We start from the raw sequence: 18,793 nt of genomic DNA on the forward strand, positions 1-18,793 counted from the left end.
TTATTCAACAACTTCACATCTTTCCAAATATCTTATAATATACTATTTCATTTGATAAAGCATCATAAAAAAAGTAATCGGGCACATGTAAATAACTTAGAAAAGATATTTTAATTTCTTTTTACATAATCAGTTAACTCTGACATATTGCAGACAACAAAATCAAGGAAGACGTGTTATAAAATAGGACATTAAAGCTTCCATTGAATGGTCAGTAAGACTTTATGCTCATGTGGGAGTGCGGTCAATGTTTCATTGACAAATATGCAAATGTGCCTGCATGCATATTCAAAACATGACTACTCGGCCATTAAAGGGATAGTTTACCCAAAATGATAATTTTATCATCATATGCTCATGTCATTTCAAACCTGTATGACTTTCTGCAAAACACAAATTAATATATTTACATGGCTGCTGGTAACCAAACCACTGACTTTCCATCGTATGAAAAAAAAATTTTCGTCTCAAAAATATTTCCTTTCATGTTCCAGAGAAAGCCAGGTTTGGACTGACCTGAGGGTGAATTAATTTTCATTTTCATTTCTGGGTAAACTGACACTTTAGGTGGAAATGGCACGCCTCACGAAAATGAGCAGGGATTCTTTCGAACAGATGCACAATGGCAACAAAACTCAATTGTACACCATTAAACAGAAGTAGAATCATTCATTCATTCATTCTTAGGTATAACTTGGGAGAATCGATCTATGTTGATTCTCCGTTTCAGTTTGAATTTTGTGTTCTGAATTTATAACAGGCCCATGGAATCTGTAACTGAAAAATCAGCAGATTTACACAGAATTGGAACATTTGCCATACACCAAGGTAATAAGAGTGTAGTGCTCTCAGCTCTGGTTAACACATTTGACCGTGTTTAAATCCTTTCAGCCGAATTCCATGTATTTTCCCCCCGAATAAAATCAGCTATAAAAGTATGCAGAATCCATTGGGCCTGGTAATAGCCCAGTAAACTCAGAGGACACTTGAACACATTCAAGCTTTTTTTTTTTAAGTGGCTGACATCACAAGTAGGACTTAAAGTGGTTTATGAAGTGAGGTGGTACTACGAGAGACCCCCACACACAGATTACAGTGCACGACTTGAAAGAAAATACTGTTGCAGTGGTGCTGTAAACACTTCACAACTTCACACTCAGAGCCTTATAAAAGAGGGAATTAAAAAAAACGTACAGAATACTGACAGCATTTAAATGTCATAAGTTTTAACAAATAAATCAATCTCAAATAAGCACAGGTTAACATGATTTAGGTGCTGCATATGCAGTGATGAGTAAAAGATGCTTAATGTCAATAGAGTATAAAAATATAATACCATAAGTAAATCTAATACTGTATATACTCATATACAGGGCCTAGCTGGCTGCTGCTTCAACAAGCAATAGGAAACGGGTCCTAGCCCTCTCTATTTATTCTTCTGTCTTTCTTTTTCAAGCTCAATATATAATATATGAGAGATTACAAACAAAAAAGAAAGTATCCATCACAGCTTCGAAATATTTTTACTTTGGTCTCTGTTAAAATTAAGATTAGTATGGTAAAGTTGGGGAAAGGGGGAAGACGAAGACCTGTGAACCTTGCTTTCTATTCCACAGTTTTTTGCGGCTTTGGAAGAGTAACTAAAACAAAATTAAGTACATATAAAATGGTGACTTTAAATATAACAAAACATGACATTCAACAATTACAGAAAATATATATAAATATATATATATATATTGCATCTCCTTCGGTTTGACCAATATTTAATTCTCAAACCATAAGGTTCTTCAGCTCCACAATCTTTATTGCCAAAAACTGCATATTAGCAGGAGTTCGATATATTGTAATCTCTTCATATATTTTCCTTCATTAAATGGTGCTTTAACAAACCCTTTTAAATCAACATACCTATAAATGAACTATATGAAATTAATAATTTTGAGGATAACAAAAGGTTCTCAAAATTCAAATCAGGCTACGCTAAATTGGGATTGACCCAGTTGGTTAATGGGTAGATTGTAGGATGTTTTAGTTTAAAAGGAATGTTTTGGAAACAGCACATGTGTCTTTAGTCTAGTACAATATCTTCAGGCCTTCAGTTGGTATAGATGAGGCAGGCTAAAGTCCAGAGCTCTCAGCAGCAGCTAACAGCTAATAAACCAGAGGTACTGTAAACCCTCACACAGTCACACACGCGCTGAGCTCAAACACACGGAGAGAAATGAAATCATTCATACACTGAGGCTGCAGAAGTTGCCGGGTTAGAGCAGAATACAGCGGAAGAAGCTTGGCTTCTTGGACCGACTCTCTGTGATTTTCACTGCTCCTCCTCCTCCTGAAGGGTTATTCTCATTCTAAACACAAAGATACAAGCAAACAAGAAGCCAGTTAGCATTAGTGTTACACTTAAAGCCACATTTAAAAAAATTTAATAACTTGACTGTTAGTATCCCACAATAAGGAAATTTAATAATATTAACATCATATATATCAAATATGAGTAATACTAAGCTAAACAATTTTCTTGGATAAGATTATAAACATTTTCTATATGATCATAATATGAACATTCTCACCATTTTTCGGTTTAATCTGGTCATGATGTCTCTAGCAAGAGTGACAAAGGCCTAGCATTGAAGAAAACAGATATGACATTAGATCCATAAAGGAATGTAAATCTTGCTCAATAAAATTCATTTAAATGGTTCAACATCACATAATAAATACTTTACAAAAATATAACATTTCCCTCACCTCTTCCACATTTGTGCTGGATTTTGCACTGGTTTCCAAGAACTTGATTCCATAATCAATAGCTAGCTGTAGAACAAAAAAAAAAATAAAGAGGAAATTTTTAAATAAACACATCAGCATTTTTACAGACTAGCTTGTTCTGTTTCTGAACCAAGACTTGATTAATAAAATAGATTATCAGTCATTTAAAAATGGATTTTAATGATACATACCTTTTCTCCTCTTTCTTTTGAAACTTGTCTCTTATCGTTCATGTCACATTTGTTACCCAATATCATCCGTTCCACATCTGATGAAGCATGCTGATAAAACAGACACAGGGAAAATGAATCTCACTTTAAATTAAATTAAAACGTAATGCTTATTTTCTCCAGCACTGTTTCGAATTCTCACCTCCTCAATGTTCCTGATCCAGTTCTTGATGTTCTCAAATGATTTCTCATTTGTAATATCATACACCAGCATAATTCCCTTTGAAAATAGCAGAAAATAATCACATTAGCTCTCTGTATGTAAAGTAAGCATATCTGGCATTATTTACTCAAAGGAATAAAGCATTATGTCTTACCATTGCTCCTCTATAATAAGCAGTGGTGATGGTTCTGAACCTCTCTTGTCCGGCTGTATCCCTTTAGGACAAATGTAAAACACACTTTAAATATTGTTTCTAAACAATTTTAATTTATACCAGACATGCTCCAAATTTTAACTACAAAAAGTTCTAAAAATCAAACTAGATTGAGGGCTGTGGACCTAATGTAAGTGTTGCATAATATGCAACAATATTATATTAAAAGTTTAAAATCATATTCAATAATACTGTATACATTTAAATGCAACAGTAATATCTCAGCTTTATAAAGTATAATGCAGACTTATACTCTCACCAGATCTGAAGCTTGATCTTCTTCCCATCCAGCTCAATTGTTCTGATTTTAAAGTCAATTCCTGCAACAATAAAGTTTAGAAACAAGTGATGTGAAACACTTCATCATCTCAAGACCTAGTGTTTGCACAACAGAAATCAGTCCCATCATGACACAGTGTGAAACTGACTCATCTCAGAACACGTCACTAAGCTTTCCGCTGGAAAGGGGACTGAAACATCAACATGATTTCAAGGCGTAACCATGGAGATGGAATGAGTTAGAAAGGTCAGAGTGGTGTAACATATGTCTGACCAACTAAATAGCTGCAGACGTGCAAAAGGTTTAGCACATGCGTATAAAAACATTCAGTTGCATTCAGTAACAGAACGTGGTCCCTGAATATGTCAATAATGAGAAAACTTGGCAGCGGTGGCATGCACAGATCTCCGCAGGAGCAGGGGAGAAGTGGAATGATGAGGGCACAATCACGGTCTGGGCGGGGGGGGTCTCCAGAGTGGTCCCCCTTGGTAGAAATTGGGGACCAAAAGGGCCACTGTATTGAGGAATTCAATCTGGCCACCAGTGAAAGCTCTGGCGGGACATGGGACGGGAAGTGACAGAGCAGTAATGTTCATGGCAATAGGGGAAGTCTGTGGCATAACATTGACAAAAGGTCAAGGAACTCTTGCACAGGAAGTGACATGTTGGACCACAGTAGAGAAAGGCCTACCTAAAGTTGTGTCAAAAACATCCCAAGAAGTACAGTGGTAATAAAACTAACCTGGTGACCTCGTCCATGTAGGTTTGTACAATTTCTAGTGAAATCTATGTATTTGCCCATTCTGATTTTGATGGTTTGCTACACTGAAATAGAGTCTGTAGCAACTTCCGGTTCACGCGGACTTTAAAGTTACGTACATGTGAACTAGTGTAACATCACTGTTGTAGGCAATCAGATGTAGATGAGATAAGTCACTTGTGACAGCACCCAACCCCCGCTTTTTAATCTTCCCCAGGTGCACTACTCACTCTGGCGCTCTTGAACTCTGGTTTAGTGGTGAAACGTGAGTCTAAACGTGTCTTTCACCACAGAAACGAAAGTGCCGCTAGCACACAGCTAATCAGATTGCAACCATGCTAGCTCTACAAACACAACATGCTGTCACGTCCTATTAAAATCACAGATAAAAGTACATTTCAAGTGATCCTGACAAAATCGGTCATTTTATACGTTTGTCGTTTTAAACGCTAGTAAAACGCGTCTCGATGAATGGCTGAGTGTCACTTCCACGGCCTCTTCCTGTCACTACAACAGACAGTCACATGTATCACTATAACAGCTTATTTATCCTCCCGCAGGGCTACATAAGAAGCATCCCTGTACTGTACACATGCATACACAACCCAGAGCTGAACTGACCTATAGTGGAGATGAAGGTGGTGTTGAACGCATCCTCACTGAAACGAAACAGAAGACACGTCTTGCCCACTCCGCTGTCTCCGATGAGCAGCAGTTTGAACAGATAATCGTACGTCTTCGCCATGTTTTCGGTTTCTTCTGTCTGGCTACCTTGGTTTGGTTCGGTAGCAGAGTAACACTCTTCGGCTAACGGTACATAAAAGACGCGGTTGAGCTTGTGTTTCCGAGTTTACTTCTCGCAGACAGAAATAAGTGAGGAAGAGGCGGGGCTTGACCGCCGTGACGTCATCGCAGAATGGGAAAGCTTTGGCAAATCAAAAACTTTTGACTTAAAAAGTCCCCGTGACAATAACAGAGGAGAACATAGACAGTAAAAGAAAGAGAAGCACTATGAGAAGCGGGGGAAATCCTAATTCAATATTTATTAGGTAAAAGTCTGAAATTATGATAGGTAATAGGTCATAATTATAAGATAAAAAGTAGAAATTATGAGAAAAGTCATAATTATGACAATCAAAAGTTTTAATTTCAAAATTATTACATTTTATCTCACGGTTTTGACTATTAATTTCAAAATTATGACTGTAAATTTTCTCTTTACCTTTATGTTGTATATGTTAAACAAACCCTACTGTGTTTTGTAATTCATCCGGTTTATTGGTTATAATTTGTCAATTAGAAAAGCTACAGAATGTATAATGTTTGGGATTTTTCCTTCATGGCTGTGATTCTCTTTTGAACCCTTTCAATAGAATGATTCATTCGAAGATTTGTTCGTTGATACATTTTTAATATTTAAGCAAGTGTGCGTTAGGTGCTTCGACAAAAAAAATAAAAAAAAGTTCATAGGATGCACGCGTATACTCTCGCTCTTCCGATCTCCTGTGGAAGTTTCCTCCGGTCTCGCAGTGCAGTGCTCAGATGCATGTCCGGGTCACGGGCTGTAATGAAACGAAGCAGCATCATTACTAGAATAGACCAGAGAGCTGTCACTTTCACACTCATATGGGGATTTCCGAACTTTTTGATCCAAGTGGTATTATTTTACTTTGTCATAATTACAACATCTTTGTCAGGTTTCTGAATCATACATTATGATTATCATTTTAGGGACAAACTATTTGTTCATCCCAAAATTCCCTTTATTTGAATTTAACGCAATTTTATTTACTTTTTTTATGACAACGAAGGCTACAGTTTATGGTAACATTAAGCGTCGTAACTGGTAAACTAGGATAAACTAGTATGCTGAAATCAACTGAACTGTTTGTAAACAGTGAAGCATGTTTTATGTTTTAAGCAATAGGGAAAATTTACGGTGGACACATTGAATTTTGTTTGTACAATGTTGCCTCCTGCTGGAGGAGACTGAAACTTCTCCACCTCTGTACAGTTCCCGAGGATGTCTGCTCTGGAGCTAAGAAGGACCTGATAAGAGCATCAGTTGCGTCAGTGTTTGCATGTAATCTTGAAATGTAAAATAGTGGTAACAGCAGATTAGATCCTCTGGCCTGTCTGGAGACAATGGAAAGCTCTCACTTCTTCACTTTGAGAACATGATCTTCAATAAACTTTATTTCATCTTGTGAGTACTGTACAATTAAAAGTATAGACGTGTGTAATTATCGTGAAATTAAGCACAAGATTTGTATAAATCTGAAACCGTGAAGCCTCTGAAAGACTGTTTTTTGCTGCTAGCTTGATTTTCAAGCTTGCTGACAAAAAAAATGCAAGCACAGTTTATTACATAGCACAAGACTGTTAGGAAACCTCCAAAAGCTGACCAATCCATCATAAGGTTGTAAATGGATCAATATTTAGAGTCCAAACCATGTGGAAATGTCTCAGTGGCTTAGAGATATGAGTATCACCATCCATTAAGTCAGCTATTATCCAAATGGCAATGGATCACGTAATATACAGTGGAGGGCAAAAATAGGCATAGACAGAAGGTCTATAGGTCTGTATTCTAAACTGTTTTCTAGAGCGTTCAATATGGACATTAAACAGGAGAGCACATCACTTTGAAGAAGACAGAAGGAAGAATGCAATCAATACTAACCTCATACAGAGCACTTATTGTATAATGTCCCCATGCTTTATTCAGTTATGCTGTGCAGTATTATGGGTTCAGATGTGTAGAGAAAGACTGTTGTATCATACAAATAGTGTGGATTGCTGAATTGGGGTTGCATAAACTCTATGTTTAAACATGACAGTCTGTGAACACTATACTAATTACAAAATAGTGAATTACACTGAACTGATCGACACTGAAAGATAAAGATAAAGTCCTGGGAAAATAGTGGGACATTCAGTGATAACAATAGATATAATCAGAGCAGGTGTCCAAATACATTTTCAAAATATGTTTATCATGACCATCTCATTGTACCTTTGTATTTGCATAAACAGTTTTCAGCATTTTGTTACTGTAGAAACCATGCTATACTGAACATACACCAACATGAAAATTATGACTTAATATATCTCAAAAAATAATCGTGTAGCAAAACAATAAAACATCAAATGAAATATTTTTCTCAGCTTTTACATTCACCAGATGACTATTGCTTCTTATTCTCCAGTCGAAGTTTCCACCACTTATGATTCTGTAAATAATAACAGTTCTTAAATTTTTATGCATAATAATCAGTATAGGAATGATGTATATTTTGTATATTATATCAGGTCTCACCTTCTTTCCCAAGATGCTCGGTGAGTGTGGATGCATCTCATCCAAACTCTCGTACGTGTTGCTGTTTGTCACTCGGATGTCCTCATAGGTGTTGCTCTCAGCTATGTGCTCATAGGTATTACTGTCACGTTGTTCAGGAATGTCTTGATAGGGTTTTTCTGCTAAAAGGATGCTGTCGATGAGCTTTATACGGTTGTCATACTCTTGCCCGGGCTGGTCCTGCTGCCCAGCACACACCACAGATGCGGTCTGGTAGAGTGGGTTGAGCTGCATGGCTTCTTTTTCAGTATGTGGCACTCGGTCACCACCACTGTGGTGTTTTTTAAAGTCGAGGACAGCATAAGAGCTGGAGGCTGTTTTGGGTGGAACTAAAGGAGGTCGTTGAAGGTTGGAGGCTATAATGTTACAAGAATTAGAGGTTGAAGACTGATTGTTTGCATCGCGGAGAGGCAATGTTAATTGAGAGTTGTAGCCCTCTGTGTCCAAGGTATCACTTTTCCTGCCATTTACGCTCTCATCACCAACTGACCTTCCAGATGTCCTTGATTCTGAAAAGCTGTGTTGTTCTTGTGATGGATTTGTACCAGGAAAACCAGCGCTTAAGGAATTCCGAAGCCGTGTATTCTTCTTTGGCACTGGTGGAACTTTTGTACCCTAATGATTTATACAATACATACATGAATTTCAAAACAAGATACGTAAAAAAAAAAAAAGTTTAGATTTAGCCATGGTTAGCAGAAAGATAGTAACCAAGAAAGCAGCAGACTTGGTTACCTGAGAAAGGATGTTCCTGTCAACAGAGGTGGAGATTGCGAGTTTCCGGCCACTTTTAGAATATAGAACAGGAGGCGTGCTATGCGGGACATTGCTAGTTTGTTCCCATAAACTTCTTAGAGCCTTAACGCTAACACCCGCATTAATTCTGGGCTTATGTTGAACCACGTCATAAAGCTCGTTTTTGGTGTCCTTGATGGATGACAAATAGGACATGGATTGTAAAACATTTCCTACTGTGCTGTTATTCTCTCTTTGTTTTCATTTATTTAAAGGTAAACATGGTATTTTTTGTATTTTGATGTTGTGCTGGCCAATATTCCCAACACTAACAGTTAACCATATTTTTTCCCCCAAGAGCAAATCTTCCAAACAACAAGGGATTACTAACTTAAATTGTTTGAGATTTGCTTGGTCATGTAATCAACTTCAAATAAAACTACTTTTATTAGGCTACTAATAATAAATGGATTCTTCATCTAATGTGATTGAACATGATTTTAAAAGTACAATTAATTTCGTTTATATTAAACCTTTTAAATTAAGAATAATTACTGAACGCATATTTAAAAAGAATGATTGATACCTCTTCAACAGAGTCCATGTCCACGTCTGTGTCGTACGAAGTTAGGTACTCTCCAAAAGGCTGGATCGGTGTGGTTTTAAAGTGATTGATCAGCTCTGTGAGACTGTTATGAGTGGTAGAATCACCAGCGACGACGAACAGGCCAGTATTAGTTGGATTTATCACAAAGTGACGACAACGATCCTGTCCTCTGTCAACATAAAGCATTAGAGAAATGAAACAACTCAAAATACAGCAGCTTCAGACTGTTTTTAAAGGTTAGAACCATTAGCTAGTTGATTTTACCTCACCCTGGGGGTTTTAACATAATATAGTATTTACTTAAAATGACTAAATTGACAATAATGACAAACAAATTAGTTGGTAGTGTTAACCAAAAAAAAAAATGTTATTCTTACCTGTATGAAAGAATATATGCAATGGATTTTTCGCTTAGTCTGATAAGGAAGCAACCAACATTCTTGTCTTGGAGCTGATCTTCTGCTTCTCTGCAAACAGCAACAGTTACCACAGTGCACCAGCGTGCAACTGCCTCAGTTTTCAATCATAAACATTTACATCTCATGGTGAAACAGTTACCAAACCTCTTATCTCTCAATAGTTCTTACTGTCTGGAGATGAAGCCTTGGAACCAAGGTGGAAAACTTCCATCACACAGAATGTGCACAGCCTGGGTCTCCACAAACCACTTGAGGATGTGCTCCCTCTGTTGTTCTCTGGCCATGGTGAGATCTCCCCCGACTCCCTCCAATCTTTCCATCTGCTTCTCATTTAAATTCTCAGATATCTTCATCTTCTTGTACAAGGCTGCCTTTATTTGCTCCATTGTGAGCATCTCCCTCCGTGCACAAATGCACTGCACACATCCAATAAAGTCTACTCCCCACTTTCAAACATTCATAGCATCACTCACGCAAGGCAACAGGAAACAGGCACGCCTCATTTGCTTAGTTTCCTCATACGTAAATGTGTGATCTTGCAAATGTAAAAGGTTCTATTGTTTGGGTTTATCTGCCCGTAGTCAATAAAGACATTCTGGTTCAGTGTGATTTTGTTGCACTATCTTTAGATGGTACATCCATCCGAGTTGCAGACTTGTATAAATATCAAAGACTAAAAAAGTGGTTTGGATTTGGAAAACTGATTAGATCAGGAACTATAACCACTGCACATTTTGTTTAAACTGTATTAACATAAAAAAATTTATATGCTCATCTGGGGAAAAAAGTTTCAGAGACTTATTATTATTAATAGAATTTTTGTCGTTCAGAATACCAGTGTCACTCTGGACATAAAAGACAATGTGATACGAGCATGGATGTTTTATTTAAATTTTAGGCCTCACAATTTGCATGTCAGCTAAATATACATCCACAGTTTCATGAGTTTTCATTTAATGTTTTAGATTAAATTAAGATAAAATAATCGGTCAGGAATTAGTCTTGACTATTGAATATTGAAGAAGCGCAATTTATGCTCTTCTATGAAGAAAGTTTTAAATGTTTGAATTAAATCAAATCTTTTTTTATATTTTTTTGATGGGACAGAGTCAAAAATGTCTATGTGGTTAAACTGTTAAAATAAATGTATAAATTTCTGGTTAAATTTGTTGTGGCAAAATAAAAAAAAGTTTAGAATATCATCAAACAGTTGATTTATTTGACTAATTCCATTCAAAAAGTGAAACTTGTATATTATATTCATTCATTACACACGGGTTGATATATTTCAAATGTTTATTTATTTTAATTTTGATGATTATAACTGACAACTAAGGAAAATCCTAAATTCAGTATCTCAGAAAATTTGAATATTACTTAAGACCAATACAAAGAAAGGGTTTTTAGAAATCTTGGCCAATTACTGCATTACTGCAGCAATGTCTCATGGCATGGAGTCGATCGGTTTGTGGCACTGCTCAGGTGTTATGAGAGCCCAGGTCAGCTCTTCTGTATTGTTGGATCTCCTCTTCACAATACCCCATAGATTTTCTATGGGGTTAAGGTCCGGTGAGTTTGCTGGCCAATTAAGAACAGGGATACTGTGGTCCTTAAAACAGATACTTTGTAGCTTTTGCACTGTGTGCAGGTAACAAGTCCTGTTGGGAAATGAAACCTGCATTCCCATAAAGCTGGTCAGCAGCAGAAAGCATTAAGTGCTCTTAAACTTCCGGTATACGGCTGCGTTGACCTTGGACCTCAGAAAACACAGTGGACCAACACCAGCAGATGACATGGCACCCCAAACATCACTGATTGTGGAGACTTTACATTGGACCTCAAGCAATGTGGATTGTGTGCCTGTCCTCTCTTCCTTCAGACTCTGGGACCCTGATTTCCAAAGGAAATGCAAAATTTACTTTCATCAGAGAACATAACTTTGGATAACTCAGCAGCAGTCCAGTCCTTTTTCAAGCAAGACACTTCTGACTCTTCTGTTTTTCAAGAGTGGCTTGGCACAAGGAATCCGACAGCTGAAACTCATGTCTTGCATACGTCTGTGCGTAGTGTTTCTTCAGCTGGAGTCCACTCTTTGTGAATCTCCCCCACATTTTTGAATGGGTATTGTTTCACAATCCTCTCCAGAGTGTGGTTATCCCTATTGCTTGTACACTCATTGTTTTGAATTAATTAGCTGATTAGAGTGTGGCACCAGTTGTCTTCAATATTGAACCTTTTCTCAATATTCAAATTTTCTGAGATACTGAATTTGGGATTTTCCATAGTTGTCAGTTATAATCATCAAAATTAAAAGAAATAAACATTTGAAATATATCAGTCTGTGTGTAATGAATGAATATAATATACAAGTTTCACTTTTTGAATGGAATTAGTGAAATCAACTTTTTGATGATATTCTAATTATATGACCAGCACCTGTATAAACTGTTTTCAAAACTAAAAAGACAGTTTTGAGTTCTTAAACTTACAGGATGTTTTTTATATATATAGTACAATTACCTCTCTGTAAAGAGATCAAGGGAAATGTAATTTCTCAGTTCATCATCCCTTTATGCACTAGTGGATTCACAGCGCCCACCTCGATAGGTCGAGATAAAATACCAAAAAGTCACGTGGTGAGAGGCTGTAATCCACTCTGCTTAAAACGTGCTTCTGGCGGTCAGCAGAATTGAAACAGAACTACCCAGCACCTGGGAAGAAATATTACAATTAACCCAATAAATTTACCCAACAAGTTGAACCCAGCATGTTTAGAGTGTATTTACTCAGAAGTATTTGCAAGTGTTTTATTACCTCATTACAAAACCTACAAACAACTGTTTGTTACATGTTGATAAGCTTGAACACATATCAGCAGGACACAGAATAGAACAGTGGAGAACGGATTGATCATTCTGACTGAATCTGTGACCCACAGACAGCGACTGAAGTCCAACTTGGATATAATTCAGAAGAGTCCTCTATGTTGTGTTATTTATTATTCGTGGGTCATGCCTGTCAATGTGCTGTCGAGTTCAACAGCTGACGTATCCACTTTTAGAAACACGCTACTGGGACTCGGGCGCTCTTCTAATGGTCTGTGAAGAAAGTCGCGTGATCGCATGAAAGGATTCAGAAACGTAACATATTTGTTGATGATGACAGGTACGTGCTCTTTGATTTTAATAAATGCACTAGACATGGGATTGTAAAACAAACTCTTTGGGTTAATCTTTAAGTTACCGCGGTGGGAGAGTGACTGGAGGAGGCTATTTTGTTGTTGTTTTTATTTTTTATTTTTTATTACAGTTAGGCTACGTCAGCCCGTGCGTGTGTAACTTTCGGAAATTAAAAACAAATGAAGGGAGTGCATTACACCGTCTTTTTGGTATGTGGTACTAGACCTACCTCCGGGATGAACAGTTATTAATACGGTCGTGTTTGACAGGTAAAAAGCATGTAACACGTTAGAAGTGTTACAACATGGGAAGCATATATTGTTATAAAATACTTTTTCCATTGTGCATTTTGTGATTTTTCACAATTTTTTCCCCCTCTATGTTCTAGACACCTTGGATAAATTTTAGGCTATATATAGGTGAGCCCTCGTCCTTATCTTGCACACTTTGGTAAGATCTAAATTGGTCCCACCATCATGAATGAAATATTTAGGTCAAATCAAACCATAAAACAGTGTACAGTATATGCATTAAATAGGGGTTTTAACTGATATGTTGTTTTATATATAGAGGTTGTATAAAACAATTTTAAAAAATGGTGTGTACTTTTTTTTTATGAATCTAATAATAAAATTTTTTATAAGATCACAATGGCTGTTTTCAAGCAGCAGCAGGTCGAGACTTTCTATGAGATTGGAGAGGAAGTTGGGAGGTAAGAATTTGTTTGCTTGGTGGTTTATCATGTGCTTGCTAAATGTTTCAAAACAAAATGATACAAATTACACTGCATTAATATGGGTGCTATATAGAGGGCCAATGGGTCATTCACCTGACACCAAATCTTTTATCCCAGTTTATATAATAAACAACATATCTTTTAAGTGTCTATATTATAAACAGCATAAACACTTAAAGGGGGGGTGAAATGCTCGTTTTCACTCAATATCCTGTTAATCTTGAGTACCTATAGAGTAGTACTGCATCCTTCATAACTCCAAAAAGTCTTTAGTTTTATTATATTTATAAGAGAAAGATAGTCTGTACCGATTTTTCCCGGAAAAACACGACCGGCTGGAGCCGTGACGTGTGGGCGGAGCTAAAGAATCACGAGCGCCAGTAGGCTTTTGCGTTGAGAGCGTTTGGAAGCTGTGACACAGTGAGGACAAAAACAACCAAAACAAACCATGGCTAACAGTCAGACTCAGCCGTTTATTTATGATCCAGAATCAGATCCCGAGGCTGAAACTGAAGGAGAGCAGCAGCAACAACGACTCGCTACGAGCGGGGCTCGAACCCGGGTCTCCGATGGGAGGCGGACGCATTAACAAGGAGGCAGAGATATTTTAAGCAGTTTTACTCACCGCCTGTGGTTCCAACACACGATCGTGACCCTTTTTCGTTGGGACTGCATTATCCTTAAGAAATAAACGATACGCAAATCCGTCATCAAACTGGGCCTTGTTTGTAAAACAAGCATCTTCAAAATGCAGGAAACAAACACAAACACTTGCACAACTCTGTTGATGCTCTGTAAAAAATAAACTCCATCCACTGGTCCCTTAATGCTGTTTTTTTTTTTTTGGTAATCTGTGCAGGGTTGTCTTGCCCTGGCAACCAAAAACACACTTCTTTTGTGACATTTCGCGACGCTCTCGCTCTGATCAGTGAATCGCTCTGATCAGTGAATGTCTCTGCTCTGCTATACGGGAGCGCACGCTCTTCTGGCAGACGTGCCCTCAGGACCCATATAAGTAAATTCCGCTCCATCTAACGTCACACAGAGCCATACTCGAAAAAAACTTTCCAAAACTTGTGACAAACCGGAAGGAGTATTTTTGGAACAGAAATACTCATTCAAACGTACAACTTAATTTTTGAAACTTTGTCCATGTTTGGCATGGGAATCCAACTCTTTAACAGTGTAAAAAACTCAGTATGCATGAAATAGCATTTCACCCCCCCTTTAAATAATGCATTCTGTTGTGTTGATTGTGTCAGTGTATGTGTGCTGTATCAAGGTTTATGTGTTTTTCAGTGGGCAGTTTGCAATTGTTAAGCAGTGTCGTGAAAAGAGTTCTGGCCGGGATTTTGCTGCCAAGTTCATAAAGAAGCGTCAGAGTATTGCTAGCCGGCGAGGTGTGCTCCGAGAAGAGATTGAGCGAGAGGTCAACATCCTACAGCAGATACACCATCCCAATATTGTCATGTTACATGATGTGTTTGAGAACAAGACAGATGTGGTGTTGATTTTGGAGCTGTGAGTAGAGCTGGTATTGATGCTTGTACAAATGATATTGCTACATAAGTTTGTGCTTAGATCATATTTAATGTGTATATTTTATTAAATTGTTCACTACCTATTCTTACTTAGAGGAGTTTATGTATTTTTGTAGGGTGTCTGGAGGAGAGCTTTTTGACTTTCTGGCAGAGAAAGAGTCTTTAAGTGAGGAGGAAGCCACACAGTTTATTAAACAGATTCTAGAGGGCGTGCACTATTTGCACACAAGGAATATTGCTCATTTTGACCTGAAGGTACAGTACACCCACTGGCCTCATAACGCTGCCCTAGAACATTACAGTACAACACATTTGCGTTGACAGATGTGGAGTGCTGCACAATGCTCTGTCAGAAGACAGAAGAACAGTGTGCCTTTGTGTGCATATGAATGTGAGTGTGCTTGTGTGTCATTTATTTTCCGGTTTGCAGCCTGAAAACATCATGCTTCTGGATAAGAACGCACCACTGCCCCGAATCAAACTCATTGATTTTGGCTTGGCCCACAAGATTGCCGAAGGGGTTGAATTTAAAAACATCTTTGGAACACCAGAGTTTGTTGGTATGTTACATGTTCTGTTTAAACCCTAAAACCTGCATACACTCAGGGGCCATTCACACAGAACATGTTTTAACACAAGGGTCGTAAAATGCACTTGAGTGCTGCATTTTTTTAAATGCTGTGTCATGCGCAAGAAGATGCAAAAGACGTGAGTGCAGTGGTCAAACATGATGGTCTAGCATGTTGACAGAAAAATAACAGAGAAGCAGCGCAGTGGATTGTAAAAACGTGTTCTGTGTGAATGACTCCTAGCAAACTTTTTGAATGCTTAAAGAAGTAGTTTGCTCAAAAATGCACATTGGCTGAATATTCAGAGAAATATAGCATTACATCACTTGCTCACCAATGAATCCTCTGCAGTGAATAGGTGCTGTCAGAATGAGAGTTCAAACAGAAACATCACAATAACCCACAAGTAATCAACACGACTCCAGTCTATCAATTAATGTCTTGTGAATTGAGAAGCTGTGTTTGTAAGAAACAAACCCATCAAGTCATTTTAACTTCAAACCTTTAATTCTGGCCAAAATACGTGTCGATAATGCATTTATAATGTTTCCTCGAGTGAAAAAAAGTCCATACCCTGTTGTCCTCTCACATAAAAATGTACTGACATTTTAGTTTAGAACTGTTTTAGAAAGTTTTGCATGGTGCATGAGCTATGCATATTTCTCTCCTGATTCAGATGGAGGACACAATATCATGGATAAAGACACTAAAGTTGAATACATTAATGCTGGATTTTTTTTTTTTACAAAACATGCAGCTCTTTGCTTTTTTGTTAAATGATTGACTGGAGTCATGTTGGTTACTTGTGGAGTATTGTGATGGTTTTACCAGCTGATTGTGCTGAGCAAGTAATCTAAAGTTATATTTCATCAAATCTGTTCCAATGAATAAACACTCATATACCACCTGGATGGTCTGAGGGTGAGTACATTTTCCACAAATATTAATTATTGGGTGAACTATCCTTTGAATGATTTATTCCTCGTCTCATATTGTTTTTCCTGTTTTCAGCTCCAGAGATTGTGAATTATGAACCACTGGGACTGGAAGCAGATATGTGGTAAGATCAGTTTTGAACGTACATTAAATGTAATTATCTAAATTATTTGAGTTTATGATATATTTTTTATTTTAAACAATTAAATGAAATGCTTTACTTTTATAGGAGTGTTGGTGTTATAACATATATTCTGTAAGTAAGCAAAAACATAATTTCTCTTAAGCCTAAAAATGTAATATCTGATATCAAATATCGAAATATTAGAATATGTTGCTAATACGCTTTCTGAATGAAGGTTGAGTGGGGCATCTCCTTTCCTAGGAGAAACCAAGCAAGACACTCTGGGAAACATCTCAGCCATGAACTATGAGTTTGATGATGAATTCTTTGGCCACACCAGTGAGCTTGCCAAGAATTTTATACGACAACTACTGGAAAAGGACACCAAGTAAGTGCAGAGGGCAGAGATAATCTAAAGTCATGTGTGTTTGAGTGTGAGCTTTGTGTTTCTGGCCATGCAAAATATGGTGCTTTTTGTGAGAAATATGCCATAAATTACCATCTTAATAATGTATTTCAGAAAGAGACTCACAATTCAAGATGCCTTGAATCACCCCTGGATTAAGGTTTGTAATCCGCTTGTGATTGTATGCATGAAAGACATTTATTGGCATTAATTTTTTTCACGTTCTTTTACTCAATCCTTACATATCGCTCTCTTTCTAAACCCGTTTGTCTGTTGGCAGTCTAATGAGCATAAAGAAGAACGCAGTAAAGCACCAGAGAGGAAGAGAGAGCGTAGGCAGCTGAAGACAAAGCGTCTCAAAGAGTATACCATCAAGTCCCACTCCAGCATGCCTCCTAACAACACCTACATCAACTTTGAACGCTTCGCACAGGTGGAAGAGGACGTTTCGGCCATGGAGGGCTCTTTCTGTCAGCTGGCGTCGGCTCACGACTCCATGCAGGAAGACATTGACACACTAGTGTCCATCTACAATGAGAAAGAGATGTGGTACAAAGAAGAAAGCGAAAACATCAGACACGAGTTGTCCCAGCTCCGTTATGAGTTTCGTAAAGTCGAAGCCCAGAGGCGGGGTGTTCACGAAGACATGAGGAGCGTGGATGCCAGCGTTAGCCGAGTGAGCGAGCGCTATAAGGAGAGGCAGACTCGTTATGAGGCCTTGCAAAAGGAGTTGTGTGCCGAGCTGCAGTGGGTACAGGAAGTGGTGGGTTCATTCCAGGTCACCTTCCCAAACTGTAGCTTTAGCAGTGTGTTTAATACTGATGTCAATGAAGCACTGCAAGAGTTGCTGAATAGATCCTGTGGAGGAGACCTGCTGACAGCCAGCAATCTAGACCAGCAGAGATGACACATTAATAACCCGCCACCCACTCATCACACATCATTATATTAACACGGGCGAGTTAACTGTGTTGAAGATAATGTGCTGGGGAATATATACCTAAATAAAATCAGTTTTTCAATGGGTTATTCCATCTCAAGTGTAAAGTTGGTTACCTCTTGGTATTGCAAAACCAAATATATATATACATACACACACACACACACACACACACACACCACAAACCCATTTGATTCTAACAGATTACTTTTACTAAGTAAAAAATGTAAAGGTGCTACAAAGCTATTTTTTCTATTTTGCCTTTTTTTTCACTTTTCAATTTTTTATCTAGTATTAATATGAAACAAATCTGATTGCTTCGAGTTATAAAATCACAAAGCAAAATCCTTTTGGATTTAATATTATGTATTAGGTGTATTTAAAATGATGGTGCTTCTTTTATTTGATGTGATCAGAACATATTGTCCGCTTTTGGTTATTTGTGTACCAGATCAGATTAGGTAAAAAAAATTGTTTGAAATGGCAAATGAACCAAGCTTCTTTAATTCAACTCTGCTAATTTAGTGAATTATTCAGTTATTATTTTTTTTCCATTGCTGTCTACTGTAGTGCTTCAAGGCAATGTATGTTTATTTGGAATATTGTGAATTGTGAAGTGACATTCAGCCAAGTATGGTGACCCATACTCAGAATTTGTGCTCTGCGCACACGCACACCCGGAGCAGTGGGCAGCCATTTATGCTGCGGCGCCCGGGGAGCAGTTGGGGGTTCAATGCCTTGCTCAAGGGCACCTAAGTCGTGTAATTGAAGGTGGAGAGAGAACTGTACATGCACTCCCCCCCACCCGCAATTCCTGC

General features: G+C 37.8%; 3 protein-coding genes across 8 annotated transcripts; 1 reads left to right on the forward strand and 2 right to left on the reverse strand.

Moving 5' to 3' along the window:
• Window positions 1–92: 92 nt before the first annotated feature.
• Window positions 93–5,324, reverse strand: LOC113052299 (ras-related protein Rab-8B-like). The gene is made up of 8 exons (XM_026216737.1): window positions 5,047–5,324; window positions 3,645–3,705; window positions 3,326–3,386; window positions 3,151–3,228; window positions 2,970–3,059; window positions 2,758–2,823; window positions 2,580–2,630; window positions 93–2,357 (listed from the first exon to the last, which is right to left on the reverse strand). Exons 1-8 carry the CDS (start codon window positions 5,168–5,170, stop codon window positions 2,265–2,267), a joined length of 624 nt encoding a protein of 207 aa, XP_026072522.1. The 5' UTR covers window positions 5,171–5,324; the 3' UTR covers window positions 93–2,264.
• Window positions 5,325–6,128: 804 nt separating this feature from the next.
• On the reverse strand, window positions 6,129–9,983 carry LOC113052556 (uncharacterized). The gene is made up of 6 exons (XM_026216968.1): window positions 9,713–9,983; window positions 9,503–9,592; window positions 9,105–9,294; window positions 8,519–8,710; window positions 7,745–8,398; window positions 6,129–7,658 (listed from the first exon to the last, which is right to left on the reverse strand). The coding sequence occupies exons 1-6, from the start codon at window positions 9,937–9,939 to the stop codon at window positions 7,614–7,616; spliced, it is 1,398 nt and encodes a 465-aa protein (XP_026072753.1). The 5' UTR covers window positions 9,940–9,983; the 3' UTR covers window positions 6,129–7,613.
• Window positions 9,984–12,486: 2,503 nt separating this feature from the next.
• Window positions 12,487–18,064, forward strand: LOC113052304 (death-associated protein kinase 3-like). Of its 6 annotated transcripts, none has more exons than XM_026216750.1 (12): window positions 12,487–12,709; window positions 12,854–12,992; window positions 13,112–13,173; window positions 13,368–13,435; window positions 14,759–14,980; window positions 15,117–15,255; window positions 15,431–15,560; window positions 16,581–16,629; window positions 16,735–16,761; window positions 16,865–17,017; window positions 17,150–17,195; window positions 17,316–18,064. In XM_026216750.1, exons 4-12 carry the CDS (start codon window positions 13,374–13,376, stop codon window positions 17,940–17,942), a joined length of 1,455 nt encoding a protein of 484 aa, XP_026072535.1. In that variant the 5' UTR covers window positions 12,487–12,709; window positions 12,854–12,992; window positions 13,112–13,173; window positions 13,368–13,373; the 3' UTR covers window positions 17,943–18,064. The 6 variants fall into 6 exon arrangements, with proteins under 6 accessions (XP_026072535.1, XP_026072534.1, XP_026072533.1 ...); XM_026216749.1 differs by having other exon boundaries at window positions 13,112–13,142; XM_026216748.1 differs by lacking the exon at window positions 12,854–12,992.
• Window positions 18,065–18,793: the final 729 nt, after the last annotated feature.

This window comes from Carassius auratus, chromosome 32 (genome assembly GCF_003368295.1).
Source record: "Carassius auratus strain Wakin chromosome 32, ASM336829v1, whole genome shotgun sequence".
Taxonomy (NCBI): domain Eukaryota; kingdom Metazoa; phylum Chordata; class Actinopteri; order Cypriniformes; family Cyprinidae; genus Carassius; species Carassius auratus.